We start from the raw sequence: 25,404 nt of genomic DNA on the forward strand, positions 1-25,404 counted from the left end.
AAACGCCAACCCCTGATTCTTGCCGCTGTGGTTGATGCAGCTCTGCTGGTCAACAAAGGGGTGAGGCGTCTGTGAGTGGGGCAGGATCCATTTCCTCAGCTTGTCCCATTCCTTCTCTTACCCATCTCCCTTCCTGCTGTTTCAGATGTGGAGACCATCTGTGAAGATGGAAGCTAACTTCTCCAAGGCGGAAGGAGCTCTGTTGGAGGAGTGGCAGAGGGTACAGGCCCAGGAGCATGCCCAAGATGACCTCTCATGTGGTAAGGGTGCCTTGTGCCCGGGTGGGATTGGGCTACATTGTAAAGTTGTTGGTTATAAGAGTTAGGATAGGAGAAAAAGGAAATACTTCTTCACGTGACACAGAGTTAGCTGGTTGGACTCAGTGCGATAGAATGTAGTGATGGCCACTCACCTGAAGGGAGGTTAGACAGATTCATGGATGGCAGTTCCATTCTTTTCCACGTAAATTAAAATATTCCTATCTTCTTTCTGTTAGCAGATCTCCAGCTGGTTTAAGAAAAGTAAAGGCAGACAAATCTGGGTGCAACTATTAGCCACCATGAATAAATAGAACCTCCTCGTTCCGGGGCAGCATACCTTTGAAAACCCATTGCTACGGGCCAATAATTTGGTTTCTGTGCCCCTGCTTAAAGGCTTTCCAAGGGCATCCAGTGGGCCACAGAAACAGGATACAGGATTAGGGATGCAAGACCAGTGTCTGGCACCCCCGTGAGCTAAGATTTGGGGCATGGAGTGGACGTGATGTCTCATCTGGCCAAAAACCTGGATGCAGATGCTCAGGAAACTCATTAGTGTTACCGTAGATTCTCCAGAGCATCGAGTGATGTTCTAAAATCACATCTGGGTTTTCAGCTGGATGTTTACAGTGACCTATTGTGTGAGATCACTTCCAGCCCCCTCTCGTTCTCCTGCCAGTCTAAACATAAGGGGCACGTGGGAGGTCCCAGCTGGGGGGTGCTGGAATCCCTGTGCCTGGACCCTTTGGTCTGATCCAGCAGTCACCTTTTAGAGCTTGAGAGTTAACAGGACATTAATCACCTCTCACAGAAGTCTGAAAACTGGGTATCTGGTTCTGTTGAGTATGTATAGAGCAAGGTTTCACAGCCCTGGGAATGAAGGTGCGTGAAGCAGGAGTCAAAGAAGCAAATGAAACAGAAGGTCTAAGCTAACACTCTGCCTTTCAATTTTGTCTCTTTTGTAGGCAGTGAAGAGACATTGCCGAGCCGTCATCTTTGCAGAGGTGTGGAAACAGATGCTGCAGCTACAGTCCAGGTGAGGGAGATGAGCAGAGGACAGCCTTGGTCCCCCTTCTTTCTCAAGGGGGCCTTTGCTCCTGCAGTAGCTACTAAAGTGTCTGAGTAAGAGAGGCTCTGAATGCCACTCGCTTTAACCATGCCAAGCTCTTCATCCTGCACCCTCTCAGAACGCCTCCTTTTACAGTGCATTTTGCCTGGCATGATCTCTGACAAGAGAATCTGTTTTTTCTTTCAGAGTCTGTTTTCCTTTGAGGAGGTGGCCGTGTATTTCACTGAAGCAGAGTGGGCCCTGCTGGATCCAGGCCAAAGAGCTCTCTACAGGGAAGTAATGCTAGAAAACTGTGGGAGCGTGGCCTTTCTAGGTAAGGATCTTTCGTAGGTGCCAAAAGTACGAATTATTACCATTGGGATGATGCATGAATCAAAATACTGAACAGCAATTAATCATTTTTAAAATATATATATATTTATTTATACCCCACCCTTTCCTGGCAAGCCGGGACCAGGGCGGCTTAAATCAATAAACCATAAATATAGATAAATACAATTAAAACGCATAAATAAAACCACAGTCCTAATCTAATTACAATAAAATGGCACCCTAACTATACTCCAATGTGGCAATGGTGGGCTATACATGGTAAACAGGGAGGCGAACCAGCCTTGCAGCAATCTCAGCTGCTCCAGGAGGAAGGAGACCAGGACCAGAAGGAAGGATAAGTGGAGGGGAGGCCAGATAATATATAATGCCATCACTGTCCTCAACCATAAGCCTGTCAGATCATTTCCATCTTACAGGCCCTGCGGAACTATGCCAAGTCCTGCAGGGCACAGGTCTCACTAGATACACAGAGGCATTCTTTGAACTTTCCAGACCCATTACAGTATCTACTAAATTCCACTTAACGATGGATCTGTATAGGGCACTGGTTCCCAACCGGGGGTCCGTGGACCCCCAGGGGTCCGCAAGAACTAAATTAAGGTCCGCGAAACAAAGTTATAAACCCATAATAAATTAATATTTTCAATGAAAGGTTCTCTATTATAAAAATATATATTCAAATATTATTCTAACAGTTATGATTAAAGTTTATTTTCAAATTCTCAGAATTTTTATTTTGAACCTTGGGGTCCCTGTACCGAACAAAAAAGTCCTAGTGGTCCCTGGTCAAAAAAAGCTTGGGAACCACTGGTATAGGGCCATGGGGGAGAGTGTCACTTTTCCATAGTCGAGTAAGTAGTAGGGTTTAGCATCATATTTACCATTCTGAATGACTGTAGAACTGACAATTCTTCCATGTTGGCAGATCCATTAAACTAAGGCTAACGACAATGCTATCAAAAATGTTCCAGCCTTCTTGGAAATAATAGTAAAGATCCATGGCTATTATCTTGAGAGACCATTTCAGCCGTGAAGATCCCAGTGAAATAAGGCCTGCCCAGCTACTTGGCCCCCGCTGGGGACCTTGACATGGTAGGGTGGCAGCGAAAACGATGTTCAGCATGACCAGGTAGAGTGACCCAAACCGCCTGGCTGGCCCAGGGGCCATTGAGGCCAGTGTTGTGGCCATCACCCAAGGCAGAGAAGGTGTCCTGGCCTCAGGCCAAGGCTGGGCTGAGAGGCCCTTTGAAAGACTGTGGAAGGGGCCATATCCTAACTTCTCAGTTGCCAACCATTACAAACATGCCTTTCCCCCAGATGGGATTATGGTCATCCACTCTGACTGTCATCTGGAATTGATCCATCCCATATATACTGGTTAGGATTGTGTGCTTTGATCTTGACCACGTTTCCATCCTTCCAGAGGAATTTTTCTTTGGATTTTTGTCCTTCTCAGTATAAGAATGATCATCTTTTCTCTTTCTCTCTGCCCAAGAAGCCAGGACTGTAAGAGAGACTGCAGTGGAGACAGACAAAAGCCTTGCATCCAGAAGAGGGCTGAAGAGTTTCTCAAGAGGATCTCAGGAGCATATTTCCTTCACAGATGAGCTGGCTGCAAGTGGGTATCCTTCATGGTTATGGCAAGGAATAGCCATAGAGGATCTCAGATTCACTTCTTAGCAACTCTTGGTTTTGGTAGAATTATAAATCCTGCTGGGTACTGGGGGAGGGAGGCCTTCTGGGCCCTGAAATCTGTCTCAGAAGCTCTTTCAGGGGCTGAGCTCAGCTGCGGCTCTTGAGGGGCTGTGGTACCCTGGATAATGGGCCTGGTAACTTGAGAACAGCCCAGCTGGATGAGGACAAAGCCCCATCTCCTGTTTGCTAGAATACTCAGATGCTTCCTGGTCTGCCCTCCCCCCAACAATTTGCACCTTTTCCAAAAACCATGGGGGTCCCTTTTGAATTGTGGGGTTCACTTGGTTAGGTTCTAACTCCCCTCATCCAGCCTTTATTTTAGGTGGCTGCTCGTTGCTCTTGTCACAACAAGATGGAAACTCTCTGTGCAGTCGCAGGACTGGATACTATGATAAATTCTTGTATTCAATCATCAAAAGACTTAAATGGCATGACAAATGTGAAGGATAGAGGAATGATTATTTGCCACTTTCCCCCCCTTAAAGTACATATTGGAGAGTTTTGGAGAGGGGAGGGATAGTCAGAATATCAAAACAGCACTAGATGTGACCAGCAGGTTGAGTGGGGGGGGGGGCGGTAGGAGAAGCTCTGACAAAGGAAACAAAATTCACCTCCATCAAGATTGCCTGATTTGTGGCTTGGCTTTTTGCATGAATGCTGATTGGATCTCTCTTGATTCCAGCAGAAGATGTCGAGGAGATGGTTAAGGAATCGCTGGGGTTCTCATTGGAAAGACACAAGGAACAAGAGGCTGACTGTAACTTCAGGGATCAAGATGTACCAGAGAGGCAGTTGGGAAGCCATATAGAGAAGACCAGGGATAAACCCATTCCATGCCAAGGACAGGATTTCCATGAAATAATTCATATGGCAAAGGAAACATACAAATGTTTGGACTGCGAATTGAATTTCTCAGATCAAACTCAATATGATTTCGATTTGCAAAAGCACCCTGAAAAGAAGGCCCATAATTGCTTGCAATGTGGAAAGGGCTTCCTTTGTGGAGAAGAGCTCATGAGACATCAAAGAATCCATATAGGAGAGAAATTGTATTGCTGCTCAGACTGTGGCAAGAGATTCTCAGAGAAATCAAACCTTACTCAACACCAGAGAGACAGTTCCCACCATTCAGGAGGGGAGACATTTATCTGTTTAGAGAGTGGAAAGCATTACTCTGATGGGAAAGCGCATATATGTTTTCCATGTGGAAAGTATTTCAAATGCAGATTACAGCTCCTTGTGCACCAAACAACCCACACAGAGGAGAAACCTTTTGAGTGCTCAGGGTGTGGAAAGAGATTTTGTAGGAGTGACGATCTTCAAAAGCATTTAAGAACCCACACAGGGGAGAAGCCTTTTGAATGCTCAGAGTGTGGAAAAAAATTCAGTCAGAGTGGCAATCTTCAAAGACATCTAAGAACCCACATAGGGGGGAAACCTTTTGAGTGCTCAGAGTGTGGAAAGAACTTCAAATGGAGAGGCCATCTTCAGAGACATCAGAGAACCCACACAAGAGATAAACCGTTTGTATCTGCAGAGTATGGAAAGAGCGTCAACTGCAGTGGTGAACTTCAAGAGCATCAGAGAAACCACACAGGGGAGAAACCTTTTGAATGCTCAGAATGCAGAAAGAAATTCAGTCAGAATGGCAATCTTCAAAGGCATCTAAGAACCCACATAGGGGAGAAACCTTTTGACTGTTCAGAGTGTGGAAAGAGCTTTAGCTGCAGAGGGCATCTTCAAGAGCATCAAAGAATCCACACAGGGGAGAAACCTTTTGAATGCTCAGAATGTGGAAAGAAATTCAGTTGGAGTGTCAATCTTCAGCGACATCAAAGAATCCACACAGGGGAGAAACCTTTTGAATGCTCAGAGTGTGGAAAGAGGTTCAGCTTGAGTGGCACTCTTCAGCAGCACCAAAGAATCCACACAGGGGAGAAACCTTTTGAATGCTTAGAGTGTGGAAAGAAATTCACTCAGAAATCCAACCTTCAACAACATCAAAGGACCCACAAGAGGGGAAACCATGTAGCTTCTCAGACTGTAACAAGACCTAACCCCGTATTTCACACCTTAACAACAACCACAGACTATAAACAGAGTTGAAACTATAAAAACTCTTGGAAAGAGTTTGCATCTGCTCAGAAACTGTACTGTAACCATAGGAACCATACAAAGTTCAAACCAGGGAGAAATTATATAAATACTCAGATTGTGGAAGGAGTTTTAGCCATGAACAACACTTCAGATAGATCTCACTGGAAAGGCAGTAAGGATTTGTTCTGAGGGTGGCAGTATGGCACAATTTGCATTAGATCACAAATTTTCTTGGTGATCCTGCATGTTTTCATGTAGTTGTGAGCTTGTATCAGGTTTGTCAGGTGATTAGTCTGATTGCATAAGGTTTTACTTTTCTCTTGAACGGTTAATAAAAGTAGTTGCTGAAATGTTAAATTTATTGCCTACCAACTAAGAGTTATGTTTGGCCTTCTAATCTTGCTTAAAAAGATAACGAGCATGAATCAGATGTATTTTTAGACACACCTGTTCAGTTATCTCACTAATAGTTAAGAACCAAACATTTATTTAGATGATCACATGTTTAAGTTAGAAAGGTTTAGCATAAGAGCGCTGTTTTTCCTGTATAAACATATTGATGTGATAAACAAGTGAGGTTTCCCTGGATAGCTTTCTGTTTCTATGAGTCCACTAGCACCTTAGAGACCAACAAGATTTTGTGTGTGTGTACAATTTGAAGAGTCAAAGCTCCTTTTGTCAGATAGATAATAATTATATACAAATTCCTGTGTGTGTGGGTGTGTTAAGTGCTGTCAAGTCGCTTCTGACTCATGGCCACCCTATGATTCAAAGTCCTCCAAAATGCCCTATCTGACAGCCTTGCTCAGATCTTGCAGATTGAGGGCTCTGGCTTCCTTTATTGAGTCAATCCATCTCTTGTTGGGTCTTCCTCTTTTCCTGCTGCCCTCAACTTTTCCTAGCATGATTGTCTTTTCCAGTGACTCTTGTCTTCTCACAGTGGGTAGCCGTGTTAGTCTGTCTGCAGTAGTAGAAAAGAGCAAGAGTCCAGTAGCATCTTAAAGACTAACAAAAATAGTTTCTGGCAGGGTATGAGCTTACGAAAGCTCATACCCTGCCAGAATTTTTGTTGTTGTTGTTGTTAGTCTTTAAGGTGCTACTGGACTCTTGCTCTTGTCTTCTCATAATGTGACCAAAATACGATAGCCTCAGTTTAATCATTTTAGCTTCTAGGATCAGTTCATGCTTGATTTGATCTATAACCCACTGATTTGGTTTTTCTGGCAGTCCACGGTTTCAGTAACACTTTCCTCCAACACCACATTTAAAAGGAATCTATTTTCTTCCTATCAGATTCCTAACAAATTCTTAACAACGGTTTAAGATGGTAATATTAAATCTGGTTTTCTTTAAGCTTTCCATATTCTAATACAGTTGAGAAATGGCCAGAAATTTGATTTGATTGGCACTTGCTTTTGCAGCACCTGTAGGGTTAATTTTCAACTGTATTTTCTAACTTTTTGCCTAATTTAAAAAATTATTTCTTTTTAATTACAAGATCACTAACTCTCTGAAAGTTTCTGCATGTTTTGCTGGTGAGAGCTCACTCTTAATTTGTTTGTACTATCCGATGTAAGACCTGTATACATCCTTAACTTATAGATCCTGGAGATATTTGGGGCTCAGTAGTGTGAAAACAATTCTTAAACAACTAATTTGTCCTGATTCTCTAAGAGAGAATATGAGAACTTGTTACAGAAGTAATTTCAAGACCAGCTCATCTTTTCTTAAGCATGAAAGAATCCACACAGGGGAGAATTTAGAAGCTTGACTATTGTTGTTGTTTGTTTAATTTCTAGCCCACCCTCAATCCCCAGCCAAGCCAGGCTCAGGGCAGGTTACAACAGTTCATTACAATAAAACAAAATCTAACATCACTTAATTGAATTAAAACAATAAAAATAATTTCCTAAACTAAATACAAAAGTGGTGCTCAGTCCACAAAGCAGTTGCTGGAGAAACTTAGTAGCCCACACCATCAGACCAACAGTGTGAGTGGGTGGTGGGTGGGGGAAGAGACAGGGGAAGGTAGTGAGGCCAGCACTGATGACAACCTGTAGCTGCCCTCAATCATAGGCCTGATGGAATAACACTTTCAGGTCCTGGAGGCCCTGATGTCATTAGGAAGGGAATTCTGCCAGGGCTGAAAAAGCCCTGACCCTTGTCAGGGACAGCTGCACACTCCTAGGGCCAGGGGCCACCAACAAGTTAGCATTAGAAGAACACAGTGTCCTTTGGGTGGTTTACCAGGAGAGGCGGTCCCAAAGGTACGAAGGTCCCAGACTAAGGCTTTAAAGGTCAAAATCAGCACCTTGAACCTGATCCGATACTCCAGCTGGAGCCAGTGCAGCTGGTGAGTTGCTGGTTGAATGTACTCTTGCAGTGGGGTCCCTGTAAGGAGCCTCGCTGCAGCATTTTGCACCAGCTGGAGTTTCCGAATCCGCCTTGAGGGCAGCTGATATTTGGCACACAACCAATAGATGTACCATTTATGAAGGAAGCCCTCAGATTTCTGTATCTATCAAACACATTTCTTCCAAGAAGGGTGTGTGTCTTCCCTCCCCTCCAAGATTTAATTATAGAATCATAGAGTTAGATGGGGTCCAAGATCGCATTAACCTTTTTTGTAGCTGCTTCACACTGGCTGCTCATTTTTAACTTCCAGTCCACCTGTACCCCAAGATCTTATTCACACACACTGCTACCCAGAAGTGTATCCCCCATCCAGTATGCATCTCTCATTTTTTGTTACCCAGATGTAGAACAATACATTTATCCTTGTTGAATTGCATCTTGTTCACATCCGCCCATTTTTCCAGTGTGTTCAGATCCTGTTGAATTCTACCTCTATCTTCCAATGTGTTCACTGCTCCTCCCAATTTGGTGTCATCTGCAAAATCAATGAGTAGTCCCTCCACCCCCTCATCCAGATCATTTATAAAAAGATTGAAAAGATAATTGAATCATTACAATTATCTTACAAGGCCAATAATTTTCCCGGCCAGGTGTGAACTTGAACCCAGATCCACCCACTCACAACCCAATACCCTGGGTCTTGAACTTAACTGACCCACATCGTGACTGTGGGCCAGATTCAATCACTGGGATCAAGTATGGCATGGGGTGCCAGTCTCAAGCATCTGCAAGAGGATTTCTTTGACAGTTTCATATACAGTTTTAAAAAGACATTCCACTCCCTTTTTCTTCTTTTTTGCAGGAGAGGTATAAAAACCTCCCATTTATTAGATTAAAAAATCCAGTAAAGAACTGGTGTCAGTGCCTAGGTATGAGGTACCTGGGTGTGGGCTCCTCCTGATTTTCTCCAGTAAAACTCCTTTCTGCTTTTTATGGTGTGAGTTTACCAGGGGAGCTTGGTTACGTTACTACACGGTGGCTGTAGGGTTGCTAGGTTCCTCTTCACTACTGGCAGGAGATTTTTGGGGTGGAGCCTGAGGAAGGTGGGTTGGTTTCCCCACTCCTCCACATGAAACTAGCTGGGTGACCTTGGGCTAGTCATAGCTCTTAGAGCTCTCTCAGCCCCACCTACCTCACAGGGTGTCTGTTGTGGGGAGGGGAAGGGAAGGTGATTGTAAGCCGGTTTGATTCTTCCTTAAGTGGTACAGAAAGTTGGCATATAAAAACCAACTCTCCTCCTCCTCTTCGGAGCTTCGGGGTGGGGTGGGGTGAGCCAATGCAAAAATCCTGAGAATCCATGAGGATCCATGCTTTGGGACTGAGTTTTTGCGCCATGGCGGTGCCATGAAGTGGTGGTTCCACATTTTTTGTTGTGCAGTCTGTGCCTATGGACATAATATGTGATTTGATGGTGAATTTGTGCTGACCCAACACAAAAATCCTGAAGATCTGTGAGGATTCATGCTCTGGAACCGTGTTTTTGTACCATGGCAGTTCCATGAAGCGGTGGATCCATAATTGTTGCAGTACGATCTGGCTATTGACATGTTCTGTGATTTGATGGCGAGTATGGGGTGAGCCGATGCAAAACTCTGAGGATCCACGAGGTTCTGTGCTATGGAACCATGTTTTTGCATCATGGCAGTGCCATGAAGTGGTGGATTCATGATTCTGGTTGTGCAATCTGTGGCTATGGACATGATCTGTGATTTTATGTGAATTTAGGGTGACCTAATGCAAGAATCATAAGGATCCATACTTTGGAATTATGGTTTTGTGCTATGAAGTGGCGGATGGGCCGTAGCTCAGTGGTAGAGCATCTGCTTGGCATGCAGAAGGTCCCGGATTCAATCCCTGGCATCTCCAGTTAAAGGGACTAGGCAACTAGGTGATGTAAAAGACCTTTACCTGAGACCCTGGAGAGCTGCTGCCGGTCTGAGTAGACAATACTGACTTTGATGGACCAAGAGTCTGATTCAGTAGAAGGCAGGTTCATGTGATGCATAATTTTTATGGTGCTGCCTGTAGACTAAGACACAATCTAAAGCATGAGGGTGGCTTTATTTATTTTTTCAGTGTAAAAATGATATGAATTTATGATGACCCATTTAAAATCATCTAGATCTGACTTTTACCGAGTCCCCTTTTGCACCCAGCTTCAATTGAGGCGCCTCATTTTAATTATCTTTTGGGTCCAATTCCTCTCAGAAGGGCACCCAAACAGGGTGTAGGTTGGGAAGGGGGGTGTCCTAGTTTTGCAGAAAAGTTTGAAAATGAAAAGGATACTATTCCCTTCCCCCCCCCCCCCCAACCATCTCAGCGGTGGAGTCTGAGAATACTTCTTCCCTTCCAGGAGCCATGGATGATGGAGTTCAGTTGAGCATTATTTAAGGAGGGAGGTGGAAGACAAGGAAGAAGGGGTGGGGTGGGGGGACAGTGTACATCTCCTGACCCTAATTCCCACCCATCCCAGGATATGAGCTTTCCAGGGCTCTGCCCCTTGGTCTCCAAATCAGCTGTGCAAAGTTTTTGTGGTCTTCTTCTTAAGGATCTGCTCCTAAAGTGACTGCCCAGACTTAAGAGGTCAGTTTCCCTAGAGAAAAATATAGCTTCAGAGGTTGGACACTATGGTATATACTATGGAGTCTAGGAGAAACTGAAGTGTCGTCCCCCCCCAAGGCACTGCCCCCCAAACTGCAGGAATTTCCCAAGCAGGAGATGGCTACCCTATCCGATACGGTGGAATCAAAACAGGTCTAGCTGGCTTTTTTCTTTTTGCGAAACAGGGAAGATGTTACACACATTTCCGATGCGATCCTCAAACCACTTCCCCGGGAGTCATAGGAGGATTACGAGTAGACCGGTTTTGCATTGTTTAAATTGAGCTTGCTTTAATTTTCTCCAGGGGAACGGATCTCTTATCAGCTGGAGATCGGTTGCAATAGCGGGAGATCTCCAGTTAGTACCTGGAGGTTGAGAAAACAAAGTAGACACCACTGTACAAGTGTCAAGGGATTTGGAAATCAGTACAGGAGCGAAGCCAGTTTAAACAATATATGACAAATTATACATCAAAACTCCCAATTGAGACAATTGTGTTAGACAACTTCTGTACATATGTATATATGGAATGTTTTGTGGGGTTTGATGTATAATTTGTCATAGATTGTCTTGAATTATATGTGGTAGCGTATAAAGTATTTTCCACTTTGTTTAGATTGGCTTCGCTCCTGTACTGAGTACCTGGAGGTTGGCAACCCCACGGGAGCGCAACCCTGCGCAGGGTTACTCCCGTCCCTCCGGGTGTGGGCTTTGCTGCTCGTGGGAAGGACGGGACGCCTTTTCCATTCGTCTGCAGCAGTGGAAGGGTTAAACGGACCGAGCTGTTTGCTAGCAAGGGCAGGGAGGGGGGTGAAGAAGAAAGCCTCTGGGGTGGGGGGCGCGGAGATGACCCAGCTTTGTGAAAGAGAACAGGAAAGGCTTCCGATATGCAGCCCACGGGGAAAGCCTCGTAGCCGGATCCTGGAAGGTTTACTTTGCAGTAAGTCATTGGGAGGGATGAGCTTTTAGATCTTGCAAGGGAGGAAGGCTGGCATGGCATCCTGTTCTTCCTCCAGGTCTGTGATTGAGGCAGTTGCATCCTACCTGGGCTCCCTACCCCTATTCCCAGCCCCTCGATTATTTTCCTGGTGCTTTTTGTTTCTGCCTTCCCTTCTCTTTCTCTCCCCCTTCCTTGCCTGGTGATCCCCATCGCTGCTTCAGTGTCAAGGGCGCCAACTGGAATTTTAAAGCTAATACTGCTCTAACTATAATTTATAAATTATATTGTATACTGTTTTAATGAGTTGTATTCCTGGTTATTAGCCACCCTGAGCCTGATTGTAGTCAGGAAAGGGAGGGATAGAAATAGATAAATAAATAATTCCTCAGCCATGGGGGTCATCAGGTTGAGAACTGCCGGACAGCAAATTTCTGGACATTTGGGGGTGGATTCTGGGAAAAGTTTGTGAATGGAGCAGGGGGAACCCAGTGTGAGGTACAGTGAGTCCACCCTCCAATGAAGCCATTTTGCCTGGTCCACCCCCCATCTACCCTCTACCTGATGTAGGGTTGCCAAAGTACAGGTAGGGCCTGGAGAGTGTTTGAAATTATACCTGACCACTGGACTACAGTGGATCAGTTCGTGCTCAGAAAATGGCTGCTTTGGAGGGTGGGTTCTGTGCCATTATACCCTCCCCTCCCCAGTTCCACTCCCAAATTTCCAGGAATTTCTCAACCCGGAGTTGGCAACCTTGTACATTCCGTCAGAGTTTGTTGGCTCCCCCAGTTCCTATTAATCCCGCCAGCCCTTGTGCCCTAACTGGGAGAGGTTTCAGGAAGTCGCACAATCCACACCCCTGACACAATCCCATTCTACACCAGTATCACATTTACACTTGTCCTACCCTAGCAGGGTAGCAGGAAAAGAGGAAGACCCAACAAGAGATGGATTGACTCACTAATAAAGGAAGCCACAGCCCTCAGTTTGCAAGATCTGAGCAAGGCTGTCAAAGATAGGACATTTTGGAGGGCTTTGATCCATAGGGTCGCCATAAGATGGAAGCGACTTGACGACACTTAACACACACACACCCTAGCAGGGCACCTGTGTGTCTCCTGACACGATTAGTAGCCATCTGAAGCTGTTCAATGGCTGGGGTGAGACTTGTTCCGAAAACAGGCTGGACTCTGGAGAAGGGTCCTTTTGTCAGGGTGAGCTGGAATACGGGGCCGGGAGAAAGCTGTGATTTGTTATATTCACCCTGCATCTTCAAGTGGTAAGAGGTTCCAAGGGATACTGTTTACCTGGGTTGGTTCCCCTTGGAAGAAGAACACCCTGGAGCCTTCTGGTGACTGGCAGAGCTCAGTACGGGGGAAGCAAGAGGAATTTCCACAGAGTAGCAGGCCCACTACTCGACATCAGGCACCGAGAGGGAGTGTTCCCGCATCTCAATATTCTTAAGCGACATCTCAGCCGAAGCCTGTCTGCCTTGCTCTCCTGATCTCGGCTGCTTATTCCTCACACAGACATATTCCTGCCCCTTCCCCTCAGCTGGGTGCTAGGAGAGAGCTATCGCCTAATACTTCTGGACGATTGAAGAGATTACTACAGTGGTTAAGGGGTCATCAGTCCCTCTTGTCCTTTGTGGATACCTTGTGACCTAGCTCATAGGACAGACTGACCCACAGTAGTCAGAGGTCTAGCTTATAACGTCTTTAAAGAGCCAAACAGAGACAGTGAAGTTGACCGAAGAATCAAACAGGCATATCAAAAAAAGCTTGCTGTGTAATATAGCAGACTGATATTACAGTTGGGATACAAACCACAAGAAGCACTTTTGTTCTCATCCATCAGGGCTATGTTTACATGTCTCCTAAGCTTGTGAATATTGGCAATGTTCAATGGTGTATCTCAATTCTCTTTGTTTTTCTTGTGGCACATTTCTGCCTGTCTCTCTGTTCAAACCCCCTTCCCCCTTGCAGGGAGAAGCCTCTCTTCATAGCCAAGTGAGTAAAGCTATCTTTCCACAGTTGGGGAACCCCCGATAGAAGGGGAAGGAGATGGAAGAGCAGGACCCAGAAGGACCTGGAACTAGCAAAAGAGCAAGAAAAGGCCACCATCCCATCCAAGCAGGAGGTGATGTTGAAGTCTGGGAAAGAGCTGTGCCAGAGATCCTGGACCAAGACATGGTGAACTCAAATTTATATAGCCAACGCTTCTGGCAGTTCTGCTACAATGAGGCCGATAGGCCCCAAGAGGTTTGCAGCCAGCTCCATGGACTTTGCAACCACTGGTTGAAGCCAGAGAGGCACACCAAGAAGCAGATCCTGGACTTGATAATTCTGGAGCAGTTCCTGTCCATCCTGCCTCGGGAAATGCAGTGCTGGGTGAGAGGATGCGGGCCAGAGACCAGTTCCCAGGCAGTGGCCCTAGCAGAAGGCTTCCTTCTGAGTCAGGCAGAGGAGAAGAGGCAGGCAGAGCAGGTGAGGGTGTTGCCTTAAAGATATGTCCCATTCAAATAACAACATCTGACTTTATCCTAAAGCTTTCCTGCCTGATATTTGTCCCAGTGTTAATCATCCCAGGGGGAGATTTAACAACCTCCTTCAGCTGCCTCTTCTACTAGAGCATTTCTTAACCCTCCAGATAATGCACCAGGGTTGAAAGAAAACCCTACCAGGTCTGCTGATAGAAAGGGGCAGAGTCTGGGAGTGGGCAGGATCCATTCCTTGGTGCTTTCCTCTCCATCTTTTACCCAGCTCCCTTGCTGCTGTTTCAGATGTGTGGACCATCCGTGAAGATGGAGGCTAACTTCTCTGAGGCAGAAGGAGCTCGGTTGGAGGAACGGCAGAGGGCGCAGGCCCAGGAGCATGCCCAAGATGCCCAAGATGGTAAGGACTCATTGGGCCTGGATGGGATTGGGGCACCAAGTGAATTTGATGGGTAGAGAGTTCTGGTCAGCAAAAAGCCTGACTGCTTCTTCACACAACTTGTGGGACTCCATGTCCACTAATTGTGATGTCCGTAAAAGGGAATAGACAAATTCATGAAGGCAGTTCCTCACATTGATTACACTATTCAATTTGGTGTACTGGAAGCTCTGCTGTCCCTGAAGGGAAAAGCAGCCACTCATCTGAGCCTATAGGAGTGCTGCTCCAGCATCCATTCACCTTTGAGGAGGGGGGTGGAATACAGGAGGGAAGGAGGGGATAGTTGAGTTCAGGTCTGCCTCAGAGAGAGAGAGAGAGCCATGACAGCTCACATCTGGCTCAGCAAAAGATTGGACAGAGTGAAGGGTAGCCCTGCCTGGTAGTATGGTAGAGCGGGTTAGCTCACAGAAGTCTGAACTGTGTCAGCAACATTTATAGCCCCCCAAGGATCATTGGTACCTAGTGCTTCTCTTGAGAAAAATGATTCTCATTTTTGGGAACTGGTCTCCAACAAAACTAGGGATCCCAGAACCAGAATGGATGCCCATATATCAGGTCATGACTGGTTTTGTTACCTTAGTAAGGTTTTTGGATCTCATCTGGTTCCCCAAGCTTCCGAACAAATCAAGAACACTATTTTGGACCCTGTAGGGCTTCCAGATTGGGCACCAGTTTCTGAGTCCCAGGTTGTTGGCTTAATAAACTCACTAGCATTAGGAAAGGCCCCAGGCGAAGATATGATCCCTTCAGAGTTGTATAAAGCATTTTCTAGTTGGTGGGCACCCATCTTAGCCAAGGTCTTCACCCAAATTAATAAAACAGGCTATTTTCCTTCTGGATGGAAACTGAGTACTGTAGTGCCCATACATAAAAAAGGAGATAAGTCTGACCCTCACAACTACAGGCCGATTAGTCTGTTGGACATAGCATTGAAACTATATAGCAAACATCTTCTCCTGAAGCTGGAAGATTGGGTAGCTACGGAGGAAATCATATATCCAATGCAAGCAGGATTTAGAAAAGGGGTTAGTACCATAGACCAATGCCAAGTTCTCCATCAGTTGGCCTACTCAGCTATAAATGGTCCTACAAAGTCATTGTATGTAGCATTTGTTGATTTGGCTGCTGCATTCGACTCTATAGATAGATCCCGCTTATGGCAAAAGCATTTACGAATATTGATAAGCGCTTACTATTTTTACTTTCCCAGTTGCACAACAATACTTATGCTCAAATTAGGGTAGGGATTACAGGTTCTCTAACGGAAAAAATCCCAACCCGTAGGGGAGTTAAACAGGGTTGTGTATTTGCTCCCCTATTATTTAACCTATATATTAATAACATTGTCAAGAGACTCTCAGGCCCTCAATTTACTCCACCTTCTCAATTTACTCCACATACTCCTCTATGCAGACGATATGGCCATAATATCCCTAACTAAAATAGGTCTTAGAAGGCTGCTGAATCAACTGGGGACATATTGCAGGGAGGAAGCCTTAAACATTAATTACGAAAAAACTAAGGTTATGGTTTTTAAGAAGAGGGCAAATATATCATCATGGTACATTCTTGGTAACCCTGTAAAGCAATGCAGCTTTTTAAAATATCTTAAAGATTCCTTGAATTGGAATGCACAGTTGGCTGCAGTTAGATCATCTGCCTTAAAGATTGTAGGGGCGATCCTGAGCTTCTACTATTCTAAAGGAGGCCACCTTATTGATCCAGCATTGAAACTTTTCGCAAGTAAGGTAGTACCACATCTTTTATATGGAGTTGAAATCTGGGGGTGGAATGAGAACATTCTATCTAGCCTTGAAATTTCGCAGACCCAATTTCTTAGACGTATTTTGGCCCTTCCAAAGGGGACCTCAGCTGCCTTGATGCGAGCTGAAACAGATCTGCCTTCTCTCAAAGCAAGAGCACATTTAGCCATCCTAAAATACTGGAAAAAGAATAAATTTGACTGTTCAAACTCATTTAGACAGCAGTCATTTAATATCATTCTGTCTGCCAGACGTCTCGCCTTCTATAACAGCATACTTACACGCTATTCCATACCAGATGACCTGTTAGGGTCATCGGTGGATAATTGTCAGCTTCGAGACTGGATATATAAAATGGATGCATTAATAGATCATTCTCTAATTCTTAAGTCTAAAACAGCACCTTGGTTCAAATTTATTAAGTTCAACCATAGCAGAAGCCCTTACTTAGCCAATATCACCAACCAAAATCTTAGAGCAAATTTCACTTCCCTACGTTTTCAAACAGTGACAACAGCAGTGCTTCTGGGGCGCTATTCTCAAACACCTTTAGATCAGCGGATCGGTATATGTGGTGCCCCTGTTTTGGAGGATTTACCACACTATATCCTTTCTTGCTCGCTGTATGCTCATCCCAGGAGTAGATTTCTTGCAGCCTTCTTGGCTGGGATGAGCACTTTGTCGGATATTGAAAAAATTAAATTTTTTGCTGTCGGACCGTTACACACACGGCAGCAAAGAAAATCAGGCTTAAAGAGGTTTTACAGAGAGCAAATATTTAGAGCCTCCATGGATTAATGTTTTAGTCAGTTTTACTGATATTGATGTTTTAATGCTTTATATTTTATTTCTTAAAGGTGAAAGTTATCTGTGTTTTACCATTTTATTGTTTTGTATTGAATATTGTGGCGGCCTATAGCTATACAATAAAACTTTATTACTAGTGCTTCTCTTATGCCTCTCCCATAACATACTACAAAGTGTTACAGATTTTGCCGAGTGTACATAGGGCAAGGTTTCAAAGCCCTGGGAACAGGGGTGCATGAAGCAGGAGTCACTCAAGCAAACAAAATAGGAAGTCAAGGCTAACACCCTTCTTCCGATTTTCTCTCCCTCACAGGCAGTGAAGAGACAGTGTTGATCCCTTGTCTTTGCGGAGGTGTGGAAACGGCTGCTTCATCTCCTGTCCAGGTAGGGGAAATGATTGGGTGACAGCCTGAGTCCCCCTTCCTTTCCTTAGGGGGCTTTAACCCCTGCAGTTGCTGCTAAGCTGTCCAGGTGAAAGGGGCTCTGAATGCCACTCCCTTTACTCATTCATGCCAAGGTCTCCATCCTGCACCCTCCCAGAATGCCCCTTCCCAGTGTGCAGTCTCTGTCTGGCATGAACTCTGACGAGGGATTGTGCTTTTTCTTTCAGTGTCCGTTTTCCTTTGAGGAGGTGGCCGTGCATTTCACCGAGGCAGAGTGGGCATTGTTGGATCCGGGCCAAAGAGCTCTCTACAGGGAAGTCATGCTGGAGAACTACAAGAGCGTGGCTTCTCTGGGTAAGGATTTTTCATAGGTGGCAAAGGCACAAATTGCTGCCTATGGGATGATGCATGAATCAAAATCTTGGACAGCAATATGTCGTTTTGAGGCCTGCCTCGCTACTTGCTCCCTTTTGAAGGCCTCGAGGTGGTGGGGTGGCAGCGAAAGTGATATTCAGTATGAGCAATCCAAGCAGTCGGGATGACTGACGCCAGTGTTGTGGCCGTCACCCAAGGCAGAGACGGTGTCCTGGCCTGAGGCCAAGGTGGGACTGAGAGGCCCTCAGAAAGACTCTTGACCATCTTTCCATCCTTCCAGAAGAAATTTTTCTCTTCCTTGGATTTCTTTCCTTCCACATATAAGAAGAATCACTTTCTCTCACTGTCTCCCCTTTACCAAAGAAGCCAGAAATTAAGAAAGACTACAGTGGAGGCAGACAAAGGCCTTGCATCTGAAGAAAGGCTGAAGAATTTCTCAAGAGCATCTCAAGAGATGATTTCATTCACAAATGAGCTGGCTTTGAGTGAGTCAAGGAAAAGTTTCTGAACAAAGCACCAGTCAGTCCTTGAGCATTTAGAAAGGATGGATCTGATTACTAAGAGCCAGCACGGGTTTCTCAAGAACAAGTCATGTCAGACTAATCTTATTTCCTTTTTTATGAAAGTTACTACCTTGCTGGATCAAGGGAATGCTGTAGACACAGTTTATCTAGATTTCAGTAAGACTTTTGATAAGGTTCCACATAGTATTCTAGTTGGTAAACTGGAAAAATGTGATTTAGATCCTATTACTGTTAGGTGGATCTGTAACTGGTTGAGAGATCGCACCCAAAGAGTGCTTGTTAATGGTTCCTCATCCACTTGGAGAGGAATGATTGGTGGAGTTCCTCAGTGATCTGTCCTGGGACCTGGGTTGTACAACATCTTTATAAATGTTTTGGATAAAGGAATAGAGGAGATGCTTATTAAATTTGCAGATGATACTAAATTAGGAGGGGAAGCAAATACGATAGAAGACAGAGCCAGGATACAGGATGATCTTGACAGGCTGGAGAATTGGGCTAAAACTAACAAAATGCATTTCAACAGAGATAGATGTAAAATTCTGCATTTAGGTAGGAAAAATCAAATTAATAAATATAGGATGGGGGAGACTTGTCTTAGCAGTAGTATATGCGAAAAGGATCTTGGGGTCTTACTAGACATGAGTTAGCAGTGTGATGCAGTAATTAAAAAGGCACATGCGATCTTGGGCTGTATCAACAGAAGTGTAGTGTCCACATCACGCAAAGTGATGGTATTGCTTTACTCTGGTTAAACCTCACTTAGAGTATTGTGTTCAGTTTTGGGCACCACAATTGCATTAAGAATGTAGACAAGCTGGAACGTGTCCAGAGGAGGGCAACAAAGATAGTGAGGGGTCTGGAGACCAAGTCCTATGAGGAAAGGTTGAAGGAGCTGGGTATGTTTAGCCTGAAGAGGAGAAGACTGAGAGGTGATATGATAACCATCTTCAAGTATTTGAAGGGCTGTCATATAGAGGATGGTGCTGAGTTGTTTTCTGTTGCTACAGAAGGTCAGACCAGAACCAACGGGTTGAAGTTAAATCAAAAGAGTTTCTGTCTAAACATTAGGAAGAATTTTCTAACAGCTAGAGCAGTTCCTCAGTGTAACAGTCTTCCTTGGGAGACGGTAAGCTCTCTTTCCCTGGAAGTTTTTAAGCAGAGGCTAGATGGCCATCTGTCAGCAGTGCTGACCGTAGGCAGATCATGAGAGGACGGGCATCTTGGCCATCTTCTGGGCATGGAGTAGGGGTGACTGGGTGTGGGGGGGGGAGGTAGTTGTAAATTTCCTGCATTGTGCAGGGGGTTGGACTAGATGACCCTGGTGGTGCCTTCCAACTCTATGATTCTATGAGTATCTTTCACAGATACTCATAGAATCATAGAGTCAAGGGAATGGGCAAGGAATACCCATGGGACATTTCTTCTTCACTTATTAGCCACTTTTTAGAATTATAAAGCCCACTGGGAAAGGAGGGAGGGAGGCCTTCTGGAGCCTGAGATCTGGGAGGTGCAGAAGCTCCATATGGGGCTGAGCTCTCCTCTGGCTCTTGAGGGGCTGCTATATCTTTAATTACTGGATATTCCAGGGCAAGGTGGAGGCAGTTACTTAAGAACAGCCTAGCTGGATGAGGCCATCAACCCTTACCTACATCTGTCACCTAGATGCCTTCAGGCCTTATCTGACCTCACAACAACTGGCACCTCTTCCAAAAATCATGGGGATCCCCTTTGAACTATGGGGTTGACTTGGTGAACTGGCCTCTCCCTCCCCCACCCCCAGCAAAGGGTGAAAACCAGCTCCTTGTGGCTTTCGTCACAACTAGAAGGAAATGTTCTGTGAAGTTGCAGGAATGGATCTCAGGGTGGTATAGTGGTGAAGACCAGCAGACTCTAATGTGGAGAACTGGGTTGGATTCCCCTCTCCGACACATGAAGCCTTGGGCTAGTCACAGTTCTCTCCGAACTCTCTCAGACCCACCTGCCTCGCAGGGGGCCTGTTGTGGGGAGGGAAAAGGAATGTGATTCGTAAGATAGAGATGTTCAGCCAGGCATACGGCTGAAGGCAGCCCTTTTGCCCTTTTCCACTTTCCCTCCCCCTTCCCGCCCTTCCTATCTTTTCTTACCCTTTCCTGTTCCTTCTCCATCCCCATTGTTGGTGTCTTCCCTGGCTTGGACTGGTGGTCCTTGGAGGTGATTGGCCTTTTGAATAACGTCTTGGCGAACCTCCTCAGTGAGGACGTATTACAGGAACTGGTCATTGAGAAAGGCGCCATCTTGTGAAAATGGGGTTTTAAGCTTTTAATGTTATGTTTTAATGTTGATGTGAGTTTTACATGTATTGCCTTATTGTTGGAAACCGTCCTGAGACTCGCGGTGTCGGGGATGGTGGGGTATTAATGTAATAAATAAATAATCCTGCTTTGAGATTCTTTAGGGTAGAGAAAAGCGGAGTACAAAAACCTTCTCTTCTATTTAATCATCAACAGCACAGAATCAAAAGAGCTGCACTAGAATGCAGCTCTTTCGATTCTGTGAAAAGTGGAGGAAATGTTTCTTTGCCACCTTTCCCCCTTAAGTACCTACGGGGAAGAGAGGGATAGGCAGAATATAAAAACTGCACACCTGGAGAGCCTGGCTGGGGATAAGATGTGACCAGTGGGTCAGTTGGGGGACAGGGAAAAGAAGGTCTGATAAAGGAAATGCACACCAATGAATGAGTAGTGCCTGATTGGTGGCCAGGCTTTTTATGTGAGGGCTGAAGAAAGATCACCCAAAACAAAAAGGAACAAATACCTCCGTGCTAACCAGAGAATCCACTCCAGGGAAAATGAAAATGAAAGCATGAGTGTTACTTCCCAAAAAGCATATGAATGTGCAAGGAGCTTCAGTGGGAAGTCAGCTCTTAATTCTCATCAGATAATTGACCCAGGTGAGGAGCTGTATAAATTGTCAGAGTGCAAACAAAGCATCTCTGATGCAGGAGGCTTTATTGTCCTTTTAAAGATTAAATTAATGTACACTTCAATGTGCAGCAGCAAAAAACCACAGAAATGTATTGAGTGCAGATGGAAGTTCAAGGGAAGATCAGATATCCTTGTGTGGGTGCTAACGGGATCTCTCTTTTTATTCCAGCAGGGGATGATCAGGGGAATGAGGGAGATGAGGAATTGCATCAGCTATTGCCTGATAAAGTCAAGAATGAAGATTTGAAAGGAAACGTCACAAATCAAGGCAGATTGAAGAGGCAGAAAGGAAGGCACATGTTTGGCCAAGGACGGAATTTCCATGAATTAATCCACATGGTAGAAGAAGCATATAAGTGCTTGGAGTGTGAAGTGATTTTCTCAGATCAAACCCGATATAATAACCATTTGCATATGCACAGTGGAACAGATACCCATCAATGCTTGGAGTGTGGAAAGAGCTTTCTTTGCAGAGCAGAGCTCCTTAGACATCAAAGAACACATACAGGAAAGAAACCTTGTAGCTGCACAGACTGTGGCAAGAGCTTCTCACAGAAATTAGACCTTGTTCAACACCAAAGGATTCATTTAGGAGAGAAGTCATTAATCTGTTCAGAGAGTGAAAGGGTGTTGTGTCATGGAAAAAAGGGTAATGCGCTTTTCCCAAAGCATAGTATAATGAGGGCACATAAATGCTTTCAGTGTGGAAAGTACTTCAGATACAGATCACAGCTCCTTAAACACCAAAGAATACACACAGGAGAGAAACCTTTTGAATGCTCAGAGTGTAGAAAGAGGTGCAGTAGCAGTGGAGATCTTCAAAAGCATTTAAGAACCCACACAGGGGAGAAACCTTTCGAATGCTCAGTGTGTGGAAAGGGATTCAGTCAGAGTGGCCATCTGGAACGGCATATAAGAAACTACACAGGGGAGAAACCTTTCGAATGTTCACAGTGTAGAAAGAGGTTCAGTAGCAGTGGATATCTTCAAAAGCATCTAAGAACCCACACAGGGGAGAAACCTTTTGAGTGCTCAGACTGTAAAAAGGGATTCAGTTGGAAAAGCTCTCTTCAAGAGCATCTAAAAACCCACACAGGGGAGAAGCCTTTTAAATGCTCAGAGTGTGGAAAGAAATTCAGTTGTGATGGCCTTCTACAAGTGCATCTGAGAACCCATACTGGGGAGAAACCTTTTGAATGCTCAGTGTGTGGAAAGAGATTCAGTAGGAGTGGCCATCGTCAACGCCATCAAAGAACCCACACAGGGGAGAAACCTTTTGAGTGCTCAGAGTGTGGAAAGAGATTCAGTCAGTGTGGCACACTTCGACGGCATCAGACAACCCACACAGAGGAGAAACCTTTTGAATGCTCAGAATGTGGAAAGAGATGCAGACACAGGAGCCATCTTCAACGGCATCTAAGAACCCACACAGGGGAGAAACCTTTCGAATGCTCAGAGTGTAGAAAGAGGTTTAGTAGTAGTGGAGATCTTCAAAAGCATTTAAGAACCCACACAGGGGAAAAACCTTTTGAATGCTCTGTGTGTGGAAAGAGATTTAGTGATAGTGGCAATCTTCAACAGCATCAAGCAATCCACACGGGGGAGAAACCTTTTGAATGCTCAGAGTGTGGAAAGAGATTCAGGCAGAGTGGGACTCTTCGACGGCATCAGAGGACCCACACAGAGGAGAAACCTTTTGAATGCTCAGAGTGTCGAAAGAGCTTCAGCTGCAGATTAGATCTTCAACGACATCAAAGAACCCATACAGGGGAGAAACCTTTTGAATGCTCAGAGTGTCAAAAGAGATTCAGTCAGAATAGCCATCTTCAAAAGCATCTAAGAACCCATACAGGGGAGAAACCTTTTGAATGCTCTGTGTGTGTAAAGAGATTTAGTCAGAATAGCCATCTTCAAAGGCATCTAAAAACCCATACAGGGGAGAAACCTTTTGAATGCTCAGAGTGTGGAAAGAGATTTGGGCAGAGTAGCACTCTTCAGCAGCATCAAACAACCCATACGGGAGCAACCTTTCGAATGCACAGTGTTGAAAGGAATTCGATTCGAGCAGCAACCTTGAATGGCATCTAAGAACCCACACAGGGTAGAAATCTTTTAAGGCTCAGTGTAGAAAGAGATTAACTCTGTCAAGACAGAAGAACCATTTTGATTCCACTGCTATGTTCTCCATTTTGTGTTCCTGGGAATCAGCATGTTGTACTTTTCCACAGCCTAGCTTTTGTTCCCATAACACCGTCAATAGGGCCTGGCGATCAAGGTCACCAGTGAGTGAGAACATGTGTGTGAAGATGGGAGGGGGAGATCTCTCATCTCCTTTGAGAGCCTTATTCTGGTTTAGACCAGTTTACACCATCTGGAGACTTCTCCCGAATGTCCATCCTGAGTGGTAGTTTAGTCACCTGTCCCAGGTTCACTTTTCCATAAGTTTGACTATGCCTAGTAGTAGCTAAGCTTTCTTCTTACCTTGATTCCAGCATGACATTCTGTTGCTCTGAAGAACATCTTTAGTTTTTAAGTGCCCCCTTATAATGTAACATCTTAGTAAGTATTATGTAGCCAGCTAGATTTATTATTATTGTATTGTTGCCATTGCCTATCAGCTATGTATCTTGTTGGTTCTTGTAGGTTATCCGGGCTGTGTAACCATGGTCTTGGAATTTTCTTTCCTGACGTTTCGCCAGCAACTGTGGCCGGCATCTTCAGAGTAGTAACACTGAAGGACAGTGTCTCTCAGTGTCAAGGGTGTAGGAAGAGTAATATATAGTCAGAAAGGGGTTGGGTTTGAGCTGAGTACTGTCCTGCAAAAGTAATGTGCTAATCATTGTCCTGTAAGTATCAAGATAATGTGCTAATGAGGGTATGGTATGTTAATATTCCAAGACCACGGTTACACAGCCCGGATAACCTACAAGAACCAATGAACTCTGACCGTGAAAGCCTTCGACAATATTATGTATCTTGTATTTTTCTTTTTCTTGAACTTTTCTATCAATAAAGCTTTTTAAGCTACATTATTGAGTTCACTGGCCTAACCCAGAGCTGAGCAGTCAGGGTCTCTGTCTTCATACACTGCATCGTAATCTTCAAGAGCATATAAGAACCTACACAAGGAGAAACCGTGAGGCTTCTTAGCCTGGGAAAAGAGCTTTTCTCTTATTTCAGATCTCAAAGACAACCATGGACCATAGAAAGAGTTGAAGCCATGTAAACTATTGTAAAGAGATTTCATCTGCACAGAAAGTAAAGATGGGCTCTGAGGGTAGAAGCAGCTTCAAGATCAACTCATAGCTCCTTAAAAATTGAGGAATCCACACAAGAAGAGTTGGTTTTCATATGCCAACTTTCTCTACCACTTAAGGCAGAATCAAACCGGCTTACAATCGCCTTCCCTTCCCCTCCCCACAACAGACACCCTGTGAGGTGGGTGAAGCTGAGAGTGCATGACTTGCCCAAGGTCACCCCGCTGGCTTCGTGTGTAGGAGTGGGGAAACAAATCCAGTTCACCAGATTACTGTAGCCTCTGCTGCTTATGTGGAGGAGTGGGGACTCAAACCCGGTTCTCCAGATCAGACTCCACCACTCTTAACCACTACACCACGCTGGCTCTCTAGGAGGAAGGCAGGAACCTCATAGATGCTCAGTGTGTGGCAACAGTTTGAGGCAGAAATTCGACCTTCTTGTTCCTCAGCGAAGCCACATAAGTTGATTCTGCTGAGGATCTTCTTTGAACGCCCAGAAGTTCTAGAGAGGCATCCCAAACCATAATCCTTTGATAGATAGCAAATGGGCCTGCCCAAACCTCCCAGACTGGAGCTGGCAGCCCACTGTGCAGACACTCGACTACTGTACTGGCCTCGCGCCCGCCCCAAATGATACGGGGTGGTCGCTGCACGCTCTGTTGTCACGGACTCGGCCGCTCCTGCGAGCGCCGTGCAGTTAGCAGCCAGGAAGCAGATGCAGGGGCAGCCTCCAGTGAACCTGAGAGAAGCCATGTTCCTGTACAACCTCTGTTCCAGCCGCAGCTATGTTATAGAAAGCAGACAGTCACGTAGTCGATGTCAACCCCCCCTTCCCTCCTGCAACATCCACCGCTTAATGGGCCGTCAACAGTGATCCAGATATCAAGATGAGTCGTTCCTCTTGCTATGCCCGAGCGATCCTAGGACGTTTGCATAGATCGCACTCATTGTTCCAGTATGTTAATCTCATCAGCAGAGACTTTCCAGCTCCT

The 25,404-nt window shown here is 45.1% G+C and overlaps 2 protein-coding genes across 2 annotated transcripts; both read left to right on the forward strand.

Moving 5' to 3' along the window:
* The first annotated feature begins 245 nt into the window (after window positions 1–245).
* LOC130486390 (zinc finger protein OZF-like) lies at window positions 246–5,460 on the forward strand. The gene is made up of 4 exons (XM_056859694.1): window positions 246–260; window positions 1,223–1,293; window positions 3,155–3,165; window positions 4,037–5,460. Exons 1-4 carry the CDS (start codon window positions 246–248, stop codon window positions 5,458–5,460), a joined length of 1,521 nt encoding a protein of 506 aa, XP_056715672.1.
* Window positions 5,461–13,467: 8,007 nt separating this feature from the next.
* LOC130486487 (zinc finger protein OZF-like) lies at window positions 13,468–23,243 on the forward strand. The gene is made up of 4 exons (XM_056859802.1): window positions 13,468–13,890; window positions 14,187–14,298; window positions 17,221–17,291; window positions 22,251–23,243. The coding sequence occupies exons 1-4, from the start codon at window positions 13,468–13,470 to the stop codon at window positions 23,241–23,243; spliced, it is 1,599 nt and encodes a 532-aa protein (XP_056715780.1).
* The last annotated feature ends 2,161 nt before the right edge of the window (window positions 23,244–25,404 follow it).

This window comes from Euleptes europaea, chromosome 1 (genome assembly GCF_029931775.1).
Source record: "Euleptes europaea isolate rEulEur1 chromosome 1, rEulEur1.hap1, whole genome shotgun sequence".
NCBI classification, from domain to species: Eukaryota; Metazoa; Chordata; class Lepidosauria; order Squamata; family Sphaerodactylidae; genus Euleptes; species Euleptes europaea.

Bases quoted from the DNA above. Each gene is read 5' to 3' on its own strand.
- LOC130486487 (XM_056859802.1), top strand. From the start codon at position 13,468: ATGGAAGAGCAGGACCCAGAAGGACCTGGAACTAGCAAAAGAGCAAGA. The intron at 13,891-14,186 runs GTGAGGGTGTTG...CTGCTGTTTCAG, and splicing joins AGAAGAGGCAGGCAGAGCAG to ATGTGTGGACCATCCGTGAA. The intron at 14,299-17,220 runs GTAAGGACTCAT...TCTCCCTCACAG, and splicing joins TGCCCAAGATGCCCAAGATG to GCAGTGAAGAGACAGTGTTG.